At 46.9% G+C, this 18,606-nt stretch overlaps 1 protein-coding gene across 1 annotated transcript in view; it reads left to right on the forward strand.

The window, feature by feature from the left end:
- Window positions 1-18,606, forward strand: part of IGF1R (insulin like growth factor 1 receptor) — a 319,543-nt gene that overhangs the window by 284,877 nt on the left and 16,060 nt on the right. Inside the window, exons 11-18 of the mRNA XM_079698796.1 lie at window positions 1,330-1,613; window positions 3,130-3,266; window positions 3,741-3,900; window positions 7,773-7,875; window positions 8,410-8,480; window positions 12,139-12,368; window positions 12,632-12,742; window positions 16,486-16,645. Of these exons, the coding sequence (XP_079554922.1) occupies window positions 1,330-1,613; window positions 3,130-3,266; window positions 3,741-3,900; window positions 7,773-7,875; window positions 8,410-8,480; window positions 12,139-12,368; window positions 12,632-12,742; window positions 16,486-16,645 (1,256 nt within the window). The remainder of the gene's footprint in view (window positions 1-1,329; window positions 1,614-3,129; window positions 3,267-3,740; window positions 3,901-7,772; window positions 7,876-8,409; window positions 8,481-12,138; window positions 12,369-12,631; window positions 12,743-16,485; window positions 16,646-18,606) is intronic.

The raw sequence follows: 18,606 nt of genomic DNA on the forward strand, positions 1-18,606 counted from the left end.
TGCCTTGTGTTTGCATTGTTGAGTTCAAAATAAGTTTCCTCTACACCACATTCCCCTGATGAACGCGTGCATCCACCTTGCGGTCTTGATGGCCTCTGTCTGAAGTCTAGTCGCACTTGCTGTCCTTTCTTTTCACAGGACAGACATAATACCCTAGTTTGCCCATGGTGAGGGGCCACAGTTGATGAAAACCTCACGTTTGGGGTTTTTCATGCCTCCTACTGAGGCGTACATCTGATGTCCACACAATTTCCAACAGAATTTGGGTAAAAGGAGTGTCTGGGTAACAGAACGGCTGAATAAATCATAAAGGAAGCTTTTCTGTTTTACAACTAAATTCTCCAAAGACGATTTTTATTTCTTTTAATTCATTCTAAGAACAGTTTATTTAGAGCTTAAAACGAGTCAAGGGCTTCCCTGGTGGCGCAGTGGTTGGGAGTCCGCCTGCCGATGCGGCGGACGCGGGTTCGTGCCCCGGTCTGGGAGGATCCCACGTGCCGCGGAGCGGCTGGGCCCGTGAGCCATGGCCGCTGAGCCTGCGCGTCTGGAGCCTGTGCTCCGCGACGGGAGAGGCCCGCATACCGCAAAAAAAAAAAAAAAAAAAAACGAGTCAAGTCAGGTTGAGTATGACGCTATTCGCCGTCTGTGTCCATGTGTCTTGAAGAAGGATGGCAGCCTGATGTCATGAGTTCCTTTCTGGAGTCAGTATCTGGTGCCGAGTGCCTTTCATTGATCACTGCCTTTATAGTTTAAGTCACAAAGTTTGGTTTAAGTGACTGAAATATCAACAGATGTTGAAGAGTAAACAAGGTTTTCTGACAGGAGTGAGTTGTCCCATCGGTGGGTGTGGGAAAAGCTGGCCATGATATTAGCTGCTGGTCACACTGTGTGGAAGTGCGGCTGTTTACAGAGAATCGGGACATGCCATTCTGCTGGCCCCCTGCCTTCCTGACAGCGTCCCGGGTGGCCTCCCTTCCCCAGTCCCTGTCCACTGTAACAGCTCTGAGGAAACAGCCCAGGTGCCCCTGAGCCTCCCCACTGTGGGGGCTGAGGTGTTAGTTTGCCTCTAGGTACCACTGAGTAACCACTCGGGGAGCCAGGGGGCAGGTTGCACGTTGAGGCTGAGGTTTGCAGCGTAGAGAAAGCAAAATAAATAATGAGGAAGGAAATCCCTGTATTATTTGTTGGTTCTTATGCAAGGGGGCTGAGTAGCTCCTTTTATTCCAAGGTGAAGATTTTTCTTCTCTTTCTCTGACTCGAGTCACAGAAAAGACAAAAGAGGTGGAAGCCCTCACTCACAAGCCACATTTCTCTCTCTCTTCCTTGCAGACCTGAACGGAAGCGGAGGGAGGTCATGCAGGTCGCCAACACCACCATGTCCAGCCGGAGCAGGAACACCACGGTGGTGGACACCTACAACATCACAGACCCAGAAGAGCTCGAGACCGAGTACCCTTTCTTCGAGAGCAGAGTGGATAACAAGGAGAGAACTGTCATCTCCAACCTCCGGCCTTTTACTCTGTACCGAATTGATATCCACAGCTGTAACCACGAAGCTGAGAAGCTCGGCTGCAGCGCCTCCAACTTTGTCTTTGCAAGAACCATGCCTGCAGGTACGATGTCATCCAGCTCACCCAACGCCCGACTCACAGCCTAGCGGAGACTATGATTTGTAGGCACGGAGGCCGACACCCAGGGCAATGACCCTTAGTCTCAGTCCTGCTTATTAAAGAACGGGTGGTCATTTGCAGGCAGCTTGGTAGCCCAGCAGCCTATGGAATGGAATTCATGCATCATGACCCCACTCCCACCCCAGTCTCTCCATACAAAGTACTCGAGAGCAGGGAGTTCGATGCAGGGTCCACTCTTTTCCTTCTCCTTGGTTTGCATTGTGCATTCCCATGGCCCTTTCTTGCCAGGTCCCTCCTGAGTTCTCAAGTTTCAGTGAAATCCCCATTTAGCTGCCTTGATTCAGACTGAGTGTTGCTCCTCAAGGTCTGCTTCCAAGCAGCCTTTGGTCCTGGTTGTTTGGTCTTCACCTTCCCCTTGTAAGTTAGAAGCTGCCTGTGGCTTAGACAGCCATACATCCATCTTTCAGGATGGGTGAACTGCCCGGTTCACTTCCTTGCAGAGCTGGCAGGTAGCACAGAGCCCAGTGTCTGCAGTCTGGGAGCGGGGCCCCCTGGGCGCAGTTCTGGCACCGACGTGCTGCTGCCAGCCTACCCGGCCTTAGTCTCCTCACCCTCCCAGGAGAGAAAGCCCAGCTGATTTCTCAGTGTTTCCCAGCTGGAACTTGCAGTGACATTGCTCACCACTTGGCTTACTGCTTTAAGAAGCAAAAGCAAGAGAGCAGGCACCCCAGCCTCACCCGGCAGCTTCAGGAATCGCTGATGAAGGCAGCGAGCTTGCGCTCAGCACCAGCTTCCTCCCAGGCAGGCTCGGGGACCATCCTTTACACCTGCGCAGAAATTGCATCTGCTGCATGCAGACACAGAGCGTGAAGGATCTGGGTCCTGGCTTGGAGGCTGGATGCCGCTGCTTCTGCTCATTCAGCACCTTTTCGATGATGCTTGTGTTTGATGGCATCGCATAGAAGCCGAGTACCAGACCTAAATGACTTAGTTTGCCAAGATTTTCCTCCTGCATTTGAGAGTAGGCTTTTTTTTTTTTTTTTTTTTTTTTGCGGTACGCGGGCCTCTCACTGTTGTGGCCTCTCCCGTTGCAGAGCACAGGCTCCGGACGCACAGGCTCAGTGGCCATGGCTCACGGGCCCAGCCGCTCCACGGCACGTGGGATCCTCCCGGACCGGGGCATGAACCCGCGTCCCCTGCATCAGCAGGTGGACTCTCAAGCACTGTGCCACCAGGGAAGCCCGAGAGTAGGCTTTTTTGTTGGGAGACTGAGGGGAAGGGAGGGTACAGTGGCATCTTGAGACTTACAGGTCCTTAGGTTGCTCCAGTTCCAAAACCCCTGCTGTGTGTGCGAGGCCAGGTCAGGAGGAGTTGCTGCGGCCGCTGTCCGCAGTCCTGCACGAGGGGTTGGGGATGGTGTTCTTAGGCTAGTCCAGTGTTTTTCTCCCTCCCTGAGGACTCGAATCTAACTTTATCGCCTATTTCAATTGTTGCACAGAAGGAGCAGATGACATTCCTGGACCGGTGACCTGGGAGCCAAGGCCTGAGAACTCCATCTTTTTAAAATGGCCAGAACCTGAGAATCCCAATGGATTGATTTTAATGTATGAAATCAAATATGGATCACAAGTCGAGGTAAGACTGGGGCACCGGCCGTGTGTGGGTGCGTTTCTGTTGCAGGTGTAGCATGTGTTACACTTCAACACAGGGTACCTCCTGGTTAGCTGAAGACTTTGAACAGTAAAATAAGGAAGTAAGTCAGTGAGGATTCAGGTCTTTTTACCAACTCCATGCTCTTTGGGGAATTCTCACGGTGTGCGAGGAGCTGGCTTATCCTCACCCTCAAGAAACTGTTTCTTTGCAGAAAACGATCTTTCAGCCTAGAGATTGGTCTTAATAACTTAATCTTTCTGGAACTCTTTTTGGTTAAAGAAAGAAGGTTTGGTTAAAGGTCGGGTGTGCTTAGAGTTACTGGAGGACTGCCATAATGTAAGCCTGGGTGTTTTCCCTTTTATTGCAAATTGGGGTCAGTGTTAGGTGGGAAGCGAGAGGCGAGAGACGAGGCAGCGTGTTTGTGGGAAATTGACACATATGTTTTATTTCCTCCAGGATCAGCGGGAATGTGTGTCTAGACAGGAGTACAGGAAGTATGGAGGGGCCAAGCTAAACCGGCTCAACCCGGGGAACTACACGGCCCGGATCCAGGCCACCTCTCTCTCTGGGAACGGGTCGTGGACTGATCCTGTGTTCTTCTATGTCCAGGCCAAAAGTAAGGCTTGTGGAGGGAGTCGCTGGGGAAACAGAAAGCAGGTGGTGCTGGGACTGGGGAAACCTGGGTCATCATCCTGGCTCTCTGCTTTTCTGATTTCTGTCGGCCACCTTTCAGAAGAGTCACACTTTTGCCAGCACTTCATCTAGGAGCTCAGGCTGGGGAGCTGCCACACCTAGAGTCCCTACCTCATCTGATGGGCAGGGAGATGGTCTGAGCCCCTCTTTTGAGGGAGACAGCAAGGGGCCCGTGCTCTCAACTTGGTTTATGTCCAAAGCATTTTACAAAGCATTGAATTGACCATTCTGCCTCCTGCCTCGTCAGGGATGCTGATTGGGGCTCCGACTCAGGGCTTAGAATCCTAAGTGGTGACAGAAACCTGGGGACCTTCTGCTCCAGCCTGCTCCAGGGCAGGAGTCGCTGTGACAGCATCCCAGGCTGAGGCATCACCCCTGTCACTCCTCAGCGGTAAAATAACAGATGCACTTTTAAAGCAGCAACACACTTTGAAAGCGCACAGTGCTCCCTGTTTGGCACAGAGACTGGGCCATGTGGTGAGTTTATGCTCAAACCATCGACAAGACAGAATTCTTAGAAGGCCATTCTAGGCGAAGATTTTAGATTTTACAAGTGAGTTTTGTAAAATGTATGAGCACAAGGGCACTCTACTTGCTTGGCCAAGAAAATTCAGTATTTTCATCTGGTGACATAAATATCCCTTATTATTTACATTTTGACTTTCTGTTATTTTGTATTAAAAACCAAATTTTTAAGATTATTTCATGTTCAGATAATGGGATCAAATCTGGCAAAGCACTATTCCTGACTGCTTCCGCAAGAAAAAGCAGTCCCACCTTGCTTAGTGGTGCTACTTTTGGGTCAGGTGGGCAATTCCCACTGCCCTGGTTTCTCCTGGTGTCCACATCTGTGCTACTCTGGTCTGGAGTCTGAGTTTTTTTTTTTTTTTTTTTTTTTTTTTTTTTTGCGGTACGCGGGCCTCTCACTGTTGTGGCCTCTCCCGTTGCGGAGCACAGGCTCCAGATGCGCAGGCTCAGCGGCCATGGCTCACGGGCCCAGCCGCTCCGCGGCATATGGGATCCTCCCAGACCGGGGCACGAACCCGTATCCCCTGCATCGGCAGGCGGACTCTCAACCACTGCGCCACCAGGGAGGCCCTGGAGTCTGAGTTCTTAAATTCAGGATTCAGTCGATCCAGCAGTCCACCTGGTTAGCGCCTAGTCAAAGACATGCATGGTATTTGGAAGTCTACACAGTGACAGATACCAAAAGGAGGATGTGTGGGGATAGAATTGCAGAACTTGAGGTAGCATTTGATGAGCCTGGCGCTGTGTGAGGGGTAAACAGATGCTTAAGAAGATAATTCCATCATCTAAAATAGTCTGAATTCTCCATGTGGTCCGTTTTACCTACTTTTCCAGTTGGCTGGTGCCACACACTCCAGCTCTGGAACTTCCGCAATATTCCCAGAGCCCTCCCTGAAGAAGTGACTTGTTTTCTCTCTCCTCTCCTCCCCTCTCCACATCCATCCCTTAGGAACAGAGCCTAGGTTTAGAGGTCTAGCGTGATGCTCTGTTCTTTGAAACAGCAGCATTGGCTTCTGGGGTTCAGTGACCTTGGCTTATCTGCAGAGATGACAGGTTCCTCTCTGCCATTGCTCCCCCGTTTTTAACCCCGTCAGTGCCGGGAGCCAGTGGGAAACCCAAGAGCCGCTCTGATGGCATCTTTCCAGCGGGAGTTGGCATACACCATACGGAAATTAAATCTGCATGCCTGCTTTACCGTTGGGCAGTTTTTCCTTGTGTCAGACAAGATTCTCTCCTGCTGTGGTTGAGTCTCCCTTCCTCCTGTTCAGTCCTCAGAGGAGATGGAAGATTTGGAAGCTTTCTGGCAACTGCCCTCCTTTTAGGAACCCTTCATGTGCTTGAATACTATTAAATTACTCCTTAGGCTTTTCTTCTCCAGACTAAATAACCTCAGGTTTGGGGCCTTTTCTTGTAGCCCAGTCTCATAGAACAATTTTCTAGCCATTCAGTCATTTTGTTCTTCTCTGGATGTGTTCCACTTTTTCCATGTCCCCGTTGAAATGTGAAACTCAAAAAGAAGGGTACAACCTGACCAGTAGTATAAGTGATAGAGATAGAAGAAATAGCCCTTGGGGGCAAAAAAGAAACCCCACTAGCTTCCCAAAGTCCGTGTTAATTTGCAAGTATTTTCAAGAATTAGGAAATGCAGGAGTCTGTATCCATTTTTAGAGCTATTTGATAAAAATATCTTTAATTAAAAAAATTAAAATAGCTTTAACAGTCCTCACAGAGTAATAATAATAGTAGTGTTTATGGCAGAATAATCATTGATGGTGATCTACAATAGATGTAACTTGGTCCCCAGTGAGTTCCAACTTCATTTCCACATACGTGGGTGTCCCACAGGCAATTCAGACGCCTCGTGCACAAAACCAGACTCACAGTTGCTACCTTCAAAACCTCTCTCCATCCTTCGTTCCTCAGCTCAGTCCGTGACCCCGTAATCCACCCACCACCCAAGCCAGGAACCTCACAGCCACCCCTCCCCTTCCTTCACTCCTGCCACCCGCTTCTCATTCAAACCCACATCTCATTGATTCTGCCTCTGAAATACCTCTGGAATCCAGCCTCTGTAGCCACCACCACCGCCTCAGCTCAGAGCCTCCAGGGCGCTTGCTTCGTAGGGAAAATATGAGCCAGGGGTGCCAGAAGCCTGGGTTCCAGTCCCTAGGTCATGGCCAGCCAGCTGCATGTGTGACCCTGGGGAAGACAGTTCATCTCTGTGAGTCTTTCTCATTCATAGACAAGGAGCAGTGATTCCTTGGTGAGGTCTGAGCTGGGTGATGCAGAACATGCCCAGGGCACCCCCCCCACCTGCTGCCCCAGACAGGGCAGGGTCTCCTCCCCGCTGCCAGCCCTTCCAGGCTGTCCTCAGGCACAGCCATCTCTCCCACACAAATCCCACCAGTTCACTGTAGGGTGGAGAGCTCTCACTGGTTCCACTTAATCTGCAGAATGAAGTTCAAAGTGCTTAGCTTGGACAAGGCCCCTTAGGAGCTGGCCCTGATTTCTCTCCAGTATCATTTCCAACCATCCTCTGTGCTTGGCGAGCTTCCCCTGACTCCCTTCCCCTCTCCCTTCCTCCCTGCATCCTTGCAGCATGTGTGGTCCACTTGTCTGGTTGTTATGCTACCTATGGATGTGTTGATTACCAGCGTCTGACAAAATTTTCAAGGGTGTGGATCAGCGTCCAGCCTGGCATCTGTCATCTAAGAGCTGAGGATGGTGATGATCAGGCAGGAGCTCTGTGGTCTCAGACTTGTAACTATAGACGCTGATGTTTGGGGCGTATTCAGAGCAGCTTTGGCAAGGGGTGCCATCCAGTTACTTTTTGTTTTTTTTAATTGTCTGTGGAACTGTCTTAAGACAGATAAAAGTCAGTACAGCTTGAGCACTATAATACATAAGAATCTATTCTTTTTTTTAGCAAATGTATGCAATTCCACTAATAGTTATCAAACTGTATACAAAGATTATTTTACTTGAATCCATCATTTGAACTATTATTTCAGAATACACTGTACTTTGAAAATAAAAATGACTTTACTCCTCCATCAGCACTTATTTAATCTTTTTATAAATAACTCAGGGTTTGTTTTTTTTTTCTTTTATGTACAATACTGTTTACCTTCAGAACTCCTAGTTCATGATAGGCAATAAAGGAATTCTCAGGGATTTTTTTTCCATACTTCCAGCTAAATATAAACAAAGGACACGAGCAGTTTGTTCACCTCGTGACATTTTCTTGTTTCCCATTTGTTTCTGCAGCAACGTATGAAAACTTCATCCATCTGATCATCGCTCTGCCCATTGCCGTTCTGCTGATAGTAGGAGGGTTGGTTATAATGCTGTACGTCTTCCATAGAAAAAGGTGAGTGATTTGGTGAAAAGTTCAGATACTTTCTGTGTCTGACTGGTTTGATGATTTGAACCCAAGTTAAGATGAACTTTTTGAGAAGTTTGAGGAATTATCTTATGGATCAGAAAACCTGATTTTCCAATCAAATGTACAGAAAAAAGAGAATATTTTCTAATGATTCAACAACAGAAAAAGACTTTTTCTTTGGAGTCTGGATCATCCCCACACTGGTTGTCCCATCACAGATACCGCTGCTTGTGCAAAGCTTTTTCAAACATGATATTTTAACACTGTACATCAAATAAGCCTTTCAATTTCCAACAAAGTAAAGAAACAAATGTTTCTTAAAAAGCTCTAATTTGAGGCTGTTGAAGAAGCCAAAAGAGGCGTTAGCAAGTGTGGTGGAGCTGTCCTGACAGTACCTCCACCACCCCTTCCCGGTCCTTAATGAATCAGAACAAATAAAACTGAGGTAACAAAGATGAAAGTACATATAAAAGTATGTGGGGATCTTTTTTCTAACCTGAATTTCATCCTTTTTGACAGAAATAACAGCAGGCTGGGGAACGGAGTGCTGTATGCCTCTGTGAACCCGGAGTACTTCAGTGCAGCCGATGGTAAGCTTCTAAACTACAGTCACTGTCTGGGGTCCCAGCTCAGGAGCTTTGGGGAGTGTTACGAATTCAGGGGAAGAGGTTTGCATTATTTTGAGGGACCTTTGGCCTCAGATCCATCTTCATTAACACTTTTTTTAAAACCAATGTTTTGAGCAGTTCACTGAATATGTCAAAAATTCTGGGACTGTCTGGGCTGCCCCAAGGAAAAATGGGCTTCAAAGATGAATGTGGCCAGCACAGTAATCCATTTATTTAATTGCTTGAAATTTTATGCTAGAATGAAAAAAGCTGTATAATTGTCAACATCTAGTTGGAAGATAATGCTGCAGCTGACAAAACAGTCCTTTTAAACTAGTTTCAGCTTGAGTTTCATGTCACTATAATTGTCTTTGATCACTACGGCTTCTCTGATTTTTGTATCTTGGAGATTTTCTGTTCATTCCCTCCTGACTGGGGTCTTAATGATTCTTACCCTCATGACCTGTTCACCTTCCCTCTGGTAGTAACTCATGAGAGCCATTTAGTTAAACGTCTGAGATGGTCTGACTTGGAAGGTTTTTTTCCTTCTTTGCTGTCTTGTCTTCCAAGTTTGCCAAAATCCTAACTTTTCAAAGTAAGTCAGGGTGAGACATTGGTCACTGGGTACCACTAACTGGCACTTTGCTAGAGACGTTCACAAATGCCATCCCATTTGATCCCTGCATCCCTATAGGATGGGTGGTCTGATGCTCATCTGTCTGTCAGTGGGGTAACGAGGCTCAGAGGAGAAACTCGCCCTGGTCACAGAACTAGGCAGTTGAGAAATCAGGATGAGGCAGCCCCTGGCATCTTGTTGACACGTGATGCAGTCGCTGTGGGGATGGACTGTGAGGTCCTGGGGGCTGGGGAGACCGGCAAGCTGGCCCACAGGAGCAGCTGGCCAGGGTTTGTCAAATGAATAAGTAAGTGCATGGAATTGGCTGGATGTATTTAGAAAACACGTTTGCCTCGCTCATGCTTCAGAAGTGGAAGTGTGTGTGCAGGAGGCGTGAAATAAAGAGTCATGATTATTCTAATTGCTCATCCTGATCAAATGAGAAAACAATTTAAAAGCACTATATAATTGTGTAAAGTTTTATTACTGTGATTTCTTTAATAATTTCTAATTCAAATTGTGTTTACAATAAAGCCAGTCAAAAGCAGACTCCTCTGAATGTGAATCAAGCGTAGAATAATGAGGACATTATTCTTCTTTATATAAAGGTCTCACAAAGTTGTATTTTTAAAAGACATCTATATGTACACACACACCTACATGTCTGTATGTATGTGTGTGTGTGTGTGTGTACATATAAGGCACAGAGAATGTTCTGGAAGGATACACACCAAACTTAAAAGAGTAGTTACTTGTGGAGAGGCTCTTTTTCTTTAAAAAAAAAAAAAAAAAAGGCAAGACGATTTTTATGCGTTGTTTGAATAAATAATAGTTTTTTTTTTTAATCAAGTAAGATGAGGAGTCATCACACACTTAATGGAATTTATAAGGAAAATGCAAGGCCACTTCCCCCTCTATCAGTGTGGAGTAAGACTACTACAAAAATCTGCTCGGTTTCGAAATAAAGCATAGAAGATTGGCATTTGTAGCTTTGACTGTGAAGGATCCAGGAAGTTTAGAGAGAGCACAAATACAATCATATCAGACTCTAACGGCGCTTTGAATTCAAATCTTGTGTCTTTCCAGAGTGCCTTCATAATATTTCTTGATTCTTTAAAAACAAAACAAACAAACAAAACTTATTGTCACCCAGGCCAACAGGTAGGAAGACTGTCACCTTATTTGAACTTATTCAGCCTTTTGACAAGCATCTTATAGCTAGTTTCCTCAAGGGGCAACAAAATGACATTGCAGTTCAAAAATGCTTTAAAAACTTCTCTCTCCAAAAGCTAATCTGCATGTCACCATTCTCCAGAGTACACTGAAAATCCCCTCCAGGGAAACGCTGATAACATTGTGCACGTAAACCTCTCCTGCCTGGCAGGGCTTAGGACTGCTGGCTAAAGTCAGAGCTATTGGGTTGAATCAGCTACCTCCTAGGGAATGAATGTGATTGGTTTTAACTCCATGTTTCATGGTGTGTTACATCGTTAATTCTGATTAAAAGCAAGCCTGGATTTTCAGAGATAAATGGATATATACAGTGTCTCTTTATACTTTCTGAGGGGTATCAGGAAGAGTCTTATCTACTGGGTTGTCTTGCATACTTACTCTCCTAAGTGAGCATCAGCCCCTTCTTCAGGGCTATAAACTGTCTAAGCCATATGGAGGTTGTAATTCCATTTGTGAAATTCCTGAACACATACATACGTACTATGAAATACAAAAATGTATGTGAAAGAAAATTCTAGATTGATTAACATAGTCCATATTGGAAATTCCTTAGAGGTGTAAATTGGTGGTATCTCCTGGGACTAGACATCTTTGCTTTAAGATATCAGTTAAAGGTAGATACCTGGGACTTGGGGGTGTCAGAATATAGCTGTCAATCCACTGCTTCTCTTACATCCAGCCACAGGCCCACGGTTAACATCTGAAAGCCTAAAGGCAAACAGATGCCATCCCAGGTTCTCAGTCCTTCTGCATTTCTAAGCCAGGACCACCTCTTTCCTACCAGTGGAGGATGCCAAGGGTTCCCCTCTCAGGCAAGGACGTAAGCACACAGCATTAGAAGAATATGATAATAATTGAAATTTCTTATGGAACTGTAGAACAGCTGTTGATTTTATTTTAGTTCTCACCTACCCATCAGAGTGGTAGGATGGATCTTCAGTTTTGTTTTCTTTCTTTCCTCCCTTCTTTCTTTCTCTCTTTCTTTCTCCTTCCTCCTGCCTAAAATTATATATTTATTTTCTTAAACCAAATTGAATCTGACCAGAAGCATAGGCTGGACAGGAAATCATATTCAGGCTTAGTCATTACCAAGCCCCACCCCCCAGCCCCTCACCCCAGTGGTGGGAGGTCCCTGAGTTCACAGGCCCCAGGCCTAAGCCCTGGGGAGGTCCTTCTGCTCATCAGCTGTCCCTCCATGCTGGTCACCACTGAATGCCCCTCGGTGCCAGAGCTCAGTTCCTTCCGTACCTCGTTCATCACCCCAGGGTCTCTGGCAAGGCCAGAGAAACTGTCCAGACTAGAGCAGAGCTACCAATGGAAATATAGTGCCAGTCCCATAAGAAACCTGAAATTTTTCTAGTAGCCACATATAAAATAGGAAAAAGAAACAGGTGAAATACATGTTGATAAGGTTTCCTTTAACTCAATATATCCAAAATATTATCAGTTTTAATATGCAGCCAGTAAAAAAGTTATTGAAATATTTACATTATTTTTTGAAATCCAGCATGAATTTTACACTTATAGCAACATCTCAAATCGGACGACTTTCTGGTTCTTATATGCTGTTGGTATCTTTGACTTATCTAGAACTCCTTGAGGACTTGAAATTTTAGTGTTTGACTGTACAGTGGCCTTGGTGAAATCCACAGCCTGTGGGAGATTCCAGAACAAGCCATATCTTGTCTCCTGATGTTCTCCTCTGTGGGCTCTAGGAAGTGGCATCTCGCCCTCCTTGGCCTGGAGTTTGCCCAAAGCACGTTGTTTCAGTTCTGGCCTCTTCTTCCGCAGTGTACGTGCCTGACGAGTGGGAGGTGGCCCGGGAGAAGATCACCATGAGCCGGGAGCTGGGGCAGGGCTCCTTCGGGATGGTTTACGAAGGTGTCGCCAAGGGCGTGGTCAAGGATGAGCCTGAGACCAGGGTGGCCATTAAGACGGTGAACGAGGCGGCCAGCATGCCTGAGAGGATTGAGTTTCTCAACGAGGCCTCGGTGATGAAGGAGTTCAACTGTCACCACGTGGTAAGAGAAGGGCCCCCATGTGTTGGGGAGCACACTTGTGGGTTTGCTGTCTCGCCCGTCTTCTGTAGGGATCCCCCCATCACCCCACTGTTCCTTTAGACACTGTGTACACGAAGGTTCTGGATGTGATGCAGGGCTGGCCCGTGAGCCCCAGTGGCCCATCATACGGGCTCTGCTCTGGGCCAGATGGTCCCAGCGGTGGGAGAGCCGCAGTCACGGGCAGCCCTCACCCTCTGAGCCCTTCTCTCTGTCCTTCCTCACAGGTGCGCTTGCTGGGCGTGGTGTCCCAGGGCCAGCCGACGCTGGTCATCATGGAACTGATGACCCGGGGGGACCTCAAAAGTTATCTCCGGTCTCTGAGGCCAGAAATGGAGGTCAGTTTTGATTTTCACTGACATCCCATGTTAACTGTTCCCTTTCCTTTAGAACCTTCCCCCAGAAGATACTGCATCTTTAAATCCATTCACTTTTCTGGCCCCGTGCTTGGTTCTTGGTCCTGTATATGAAGGAGTTCCCTGACTAGAGAGAGACCTGGATCTTTTGTGAGAGGCACTTGCCAGTCCGCAGGTACCCTATTACTCAAAGCCCTGTGTGCTTTTGCTGCTACGTCATTCCCTCCACCCCCAGTCACCTCTTCTACCACCGTCTCTCCCTGACTCCCACCCACAGACCATGTCCACGCTGCTCCTTCCCTGGAACCTTTCCTGCCCCCCACCCCAGCCAGGAGTTCCTGTCTCCTCCACTGCCTTCTCTCCTGGACCGGCTTTCTCTTGTTTGGTTCTTAGTGGATCCCCATCTAGCCCATTATGTTTCCTGTCCATCCCAGACCCAGTGTAGCTCAGTGTCGTGCTTGTCAGAGTTCACTGTCAGGTTGACTTGATTCTTGTGCTGGGTGGTTTCCCTCCCAGCTCTGTGCGCAGACACCCACTCACTCACAGGCCCCCACCCGACGTGTGCCCCTTCCCCTCCTGTGGGCAGTCTGAGCCTTTGAGCCGGGGGAGCCCCATTTCTCAAGCCCTGCATCCACATTTCAGGCTTTATCCGGAATCAGTGTCTTGCTTGAGCTTCTGAATGATCATCACCTCAGCTGCACAATGATCTCTACTTAGTATCAAAAAAATATCAATTTGTGTTACCCTGGTGTCTCCCCATGAACCCAGCTTTGTAACATTTGGAGGAACGACTTTTAAGAGTAAACTGGGAGATAAACACTTAGAAGTGATACCAGCAACACCTGCCTTTCACTTGGCTGCCTTGGTGGGTCTCAGGTCCTCACTTGGACCCTGACTTTGCTGCCTGTTGAGGAAGCTTTGGGTCTGCTTTTGTGCCTTGGATCCTCCCCTTTCTCTCCCCTTCTTGAATGTCTGTAGCCTTTCTCTGTTTGAGCTTAATCTTTTATTTTCTTCTTTTAATTGGCAACTTAATCATCTCCCAAGTAGTAGTTCCTTAATTTTTGTTCCAAGCACTTGTTCACACATGGCTTCCTTTACTCACAGCAGATGATGCGTGTGGCTCTGCAAGGGCCGCGAGGCCCAGTGTGGACTGAGGCCCCGATCAGGGCGGTTTGCAACACACCCACCCTCTGCTCTGCCCAGCGTGGGTCCCCAGCTCCCCTGGATCTTAGTGCTTTTTCCCAGCTCACTTTGTAATACACAAGCCAGCACGAAGGAGAAAAGCTTCCTCAGCTGGGTGACTGGAGATGTGGCAGTATGTTTCTTATCAGATTCATTTAAGGCACCTCTGAAAAGTCTGAAGCATTTACTTCCTTCGTACCCAGTTTCAGGCACAGAATAAAAATTTGCAACACATAGCCCTAGTCCTGGCTCTGCCACTACCCGTCTGTGTCCTCAGGTGGCTGCTTCAGGCTCTGGGCCTTGGTTTCCTTATGTGTAAAATAAGAGGGTTGGACAATATGACTACTGAAGTCCTTTTCAGATCAAAAATTAACTTTTTAAAAAAAATTTATTGATTTTATTTATTTATTTTTGGCTGCATTGGGTCTTTGTTGCTGTGCACGGGCTTTCTCTAGTTGCGGTGAGCGGGGGCTACTCTTTGTTGCGGTGCGCGGGCTTCTCATTGCGGTGGCTTCTCTTGTTGCAGAGCACAGGCTCTAGGCACCCGGGCTTCAGGAGTTGTGGCACGCAGGCTCTAGAGCACACGCTCAGTAGTTGTGGCGCACGGGCTTAGTTGCTCCGCGGCATGTGGGATCCTCCTGGACCAGGGCTCGAACCCGTGTCCCCTGCATTGGCAGGCGGATTCTTAACCACTGTGCCACCAGGGAAGCCCCCCAAAAAATTCACTTTTAGATTTGTCAGATTTAAAGTTGTTCTTTCTAACCCATGTCACGTATAAAAATACGTATGCTTATCCTGTGGTTTCATTATATTCTACTTAGCATCTTCCCCCAGTAAAGATTCATTCATTTCCCTCACTAAATGCGGATGCTTGTGTATATGCGTCTTAAGTAGTTCTAAGCGAGTTAAATATTTCTGTTTTCTAAGACGTCTGAAAGAACGGCAGTATTAGCACCATGAACTGACAGAATGTCAGCCCTCTCCTTCAATACTTAAAATCAGCTTCCTTTTTTTGATTCTGTTTTTCATATTAATATTATGAAGCGCCACTTCTAATAAGCACCTAACTTAATATTCCACAACTTAAGTATTATGAGCATAAAGTTAACATTTTACCTGCCGATTTCCTGGTGTACCATGCATATCTAAAGCCCTGAAAAGGTTAAAGGGAATGTTAGGTCCTGAGGGAAAAAGGCTCCTCTATAAACAAGGCCCCTTTGTAAAGGAAGGGGGTAGTTTTGGCTTACCCTTCGGGTCATCCCATCACTTCCCCAGGCAACTCAGTAATGAGGATTTTAAATCACCACAGACAGTCCTGATAGTAGCTTCAGAATTCAAGTGTAGAGAACCAACCCCCAAGTACTTGGAGAGTTGTTATACTGCTCCTAGAAGCCAGCTTTGGGACAGAAACTAGCACGTCACTGGGCGAAAACCAGCATTCCCTGGGCATGGACCTTGGCCAGGCACTGGCGGACACTTGCCATGCATGGTCCCAGGTCATTCTCCCCGCAGTGACCCCGCCTCGACCCCATGTGAAAGACCCCAGGCAGGAGGCCAGACTGTCTGATCCTAAAGCCCAGACATGTTCTTCCTGTGGCGCAGGGTTTGAGCTGGGAAGGGGACGTGTTGGACCTGTCAGAGCAGGATGGCTTTGCCGTGTTGTGACAGATGCTCTGTAGTCAGGGAAACTGAGGTAAAGTCTGTTGAACTCACACAAACAAGAGGTGGTCAGCATCTAAACTGGGGGTGCTGATTGGTTTCTACACTTTCTTTTAGGATAAAGAGGCTTGGACACACATTTTATATAAAACTTTTCTAAATAGATTTATTATTTGGGGGAGTTCTTCTCAATTCTGAAGTCGTTATGTTGCCCTTCTCTGCAAAGAGGAAACGTTTATCTGTGCTACCTGTCACTGTTGGACATTGGTCCCCTCCAGAATAAGCTTCTGTTGGATTTAAATGAACTGTCAAGGGCTTGCTTTCCTCAGCACCCACAGAAAATAATAATCCAAGGAATGCCACTCTGTAAGGTGAACAAATTAATCTTGATGGTTTTGTACTTTAGAAGAAAGTTGAAGAGAAAGAAAAGGATTAAATAATTTAATGTAGGAAATAACACATCCAGTGTCCATTCAAGAAACCCGTTTGCTTATTTCCACATGGCCTTTGTAATGTCCTCTCCCTCCTTTTCCCTGTATGGAGTTGGATTGTAGAAATAAAAGAAACACGTACACTAATTGGAATTTGAGTATCCAGAAATTTTAATATCAAAAATTGCTGGTTTCACTTTAAATGATGTTGGCCCCACCCAAAATCGAAGATGCTGGTCCCAAGTTGCGCTAATAGGTGCTTCTCTCTGCAGCTTTGTGATGTGGTCAGAGGGCAAGTGCCATGGCCTCCTTCTGAGCCACTCCTGGTTTCTTAGCAGAATGACCTGTGGTGCTCAGATTGAACAAAGGTGGATTTGCAAACCGTGAAAGAACAGGGGGAGGGAAAAATTCCTAAATTCTCACGTGGATTTTTTTTTTTTTAATCTCCAACAGAATAATCCAGTCCTAGCACCTCCCAGCCTAAGCAAAATGATCCAGATGGCTGGAGAGATTGCAGATGGCATGGCATACCTCAACGCCAATAAGTTTGTCCACAGAGACCTCGCTGCCCGGAACTGCATGGTGGCCGAAGATTTCACAGTCAAAATCGGAGGTGTGTCCTTAGCTTTCCAGATCTGAGCAAGAACTAAACTCGCACATGTTTTAGGGGCCAAATGGGCATTAGCCTGCCTGTGGAGAGGTTTTCCAATGCATCCCGTGACTGCAGAGTCTTACTCTTGGGAATAATGTGATTGTGTCCAGTCAGTAGTCACAAACCCAGCCAGCCTGGCTCTAATCCTGATAGTGCATGGGCGCAGTTGTCCAGGCAGTGGCCAAGGGTGAGCTGAGGCCATGGTCTCTGAGGTTGCCTCTACTGGCACTTGAGGCATTTCTTGGCAGAACAGTTCTACGCATTGTTTCCAAAAATAGTTGAGACAGTGTCCTCAGGTGATTTTGACTTGTGCCTAAAAGTTGCCCTCCATACTACCAGTATGTCTTCCAGTTTTCCAGCTTACAAGGAACATTGTCTGCCTCACAACAACCAGGGGTCCATGGCGTTTTCTAAGAGGTGAGGTCCCCGAGGGTGAAGCCCGTGCACAGAGCAGGAGTGGTTACAGGATGAGGGAGGACCACTGCTTTCTGGGGCTCTCACCCGAGCTGGTCAACCTCGGAGCTCTTGATCTTTGTTGCAACCCTTACTTATTAGCTAACTAAACTCCTCCTTAGACCCCTTGTTGCCACCACCCACTGTAACACCAAAAAAGGGGGGTGGTCACTGGTTAGGAATTTACTTCGGACTCTAGGTTTGGGTTTTACTTTGGTCCTTGAATCTGCCTGATAAAACACATAAAACATCAGGGCTGCATGGGAACCACCTGCTCTTCCCACTATGAGATGATGATGTTTCAGAAAAATGCTAACTATTTATCCTGAGAAGCTACAGGAAGACTTTACATCCAAAACCTATTTAAACCTCTTTGTCCAGCTCTTGACCTGTCTGTTCTGGAAGTGCTCGCCTTCCTTTAGCAGTGTTTTGGGGTTTTTTTTAACAATGGTTTTGAATCAATATTTTGGCCCTTTGGTGAACAATGAGTATCCCCTCTAGAATGGTTTCCCAAGTGGGGATAGGTGTCTTTATCTTTCATTTGTAGGAGCTAGAGGTAATGGATGGAGCCATATCGTATAGCAAATATCCTTGGCCATCAGTTATTCCGTGTGTCCCTGGATTGGCCCTTTGAGGCATCCACACATTTGACACCCCTGAAAGTCTGAGGCTGTCTTGCCCTGGGGCTCTCAGGGAAGAGCCCCTATGGCTGCTGCCTGGGCTTCCTCTGTGTACCCTGCTCCCTGCCCTTCCCTTCTCAGCGAGGACCCAGATTGTTCCCACAGAGATGCCAACCAGCTCCCCTTCCCCAGCTGCAGAGCCAGGCAGTCACTAACTAAACTAAATCCCGATTCTGCCACTAACAGACGTGAGGCTTGCGGCAAGTGTCTTTAAGTTCTGTGAGCCCCAATTTCTTGACCTCTGAAATGGGGATGATGCTGTAAGAGAGCCATGAGATGCTGGGAAAGACTCGGTGCAGGAAAGCACCAGGCACATACGTGCTGGGTGTGGGGCAGGTCCTCGGAAATGGCAACATTAGTGTCTGTGGCCTAACTCAGTTCCTTCTCCTTTACTTCCCTGCTTGCCCTCACTGTGGGAGAGCCGTTTTTGTGCCACTTGCCATTGGAAGTCCAAATCAGCAAGGACTCTATTTGCTATTTAACCATGTGGCATATTTATAGTGATGTTTTCTTTGTACTGTGTTTTTTCTTCTTAAAATTTGAAATTTTTCTTTTGGGTTAAGGAAGAAATAGTCTGTGCTTTTTTTCTGGGATTTCTGTCTTTCCTTTTTGTGCAAGGAAAAGCAGATCCTCTATTTGCATGTCACTGGATAATTCACAGATAAGACTTTAGCACTTCGTTTTTATTCTTTGCTAGGATTCAAAAATGTTTTTCTAATGCCCCGTGTCCCATGGATTACAGATATGACAAGCAATTTTACTAGAGGCAATTCGATGGCCGTTAGCATA

Source organism: Hyperoodon ampullatus (assembly GCF_949752795.1).
Source record: "Hyperoodon ampullatus genome assembly, chromosome: 3".
Taxonomy (NCBI): Eukaryota; Metazoa; Chordata; class Mammalia; order Artiodactyla; family Ziphiidae; genus Hyperoodon; species Hyperoodon ampullatus.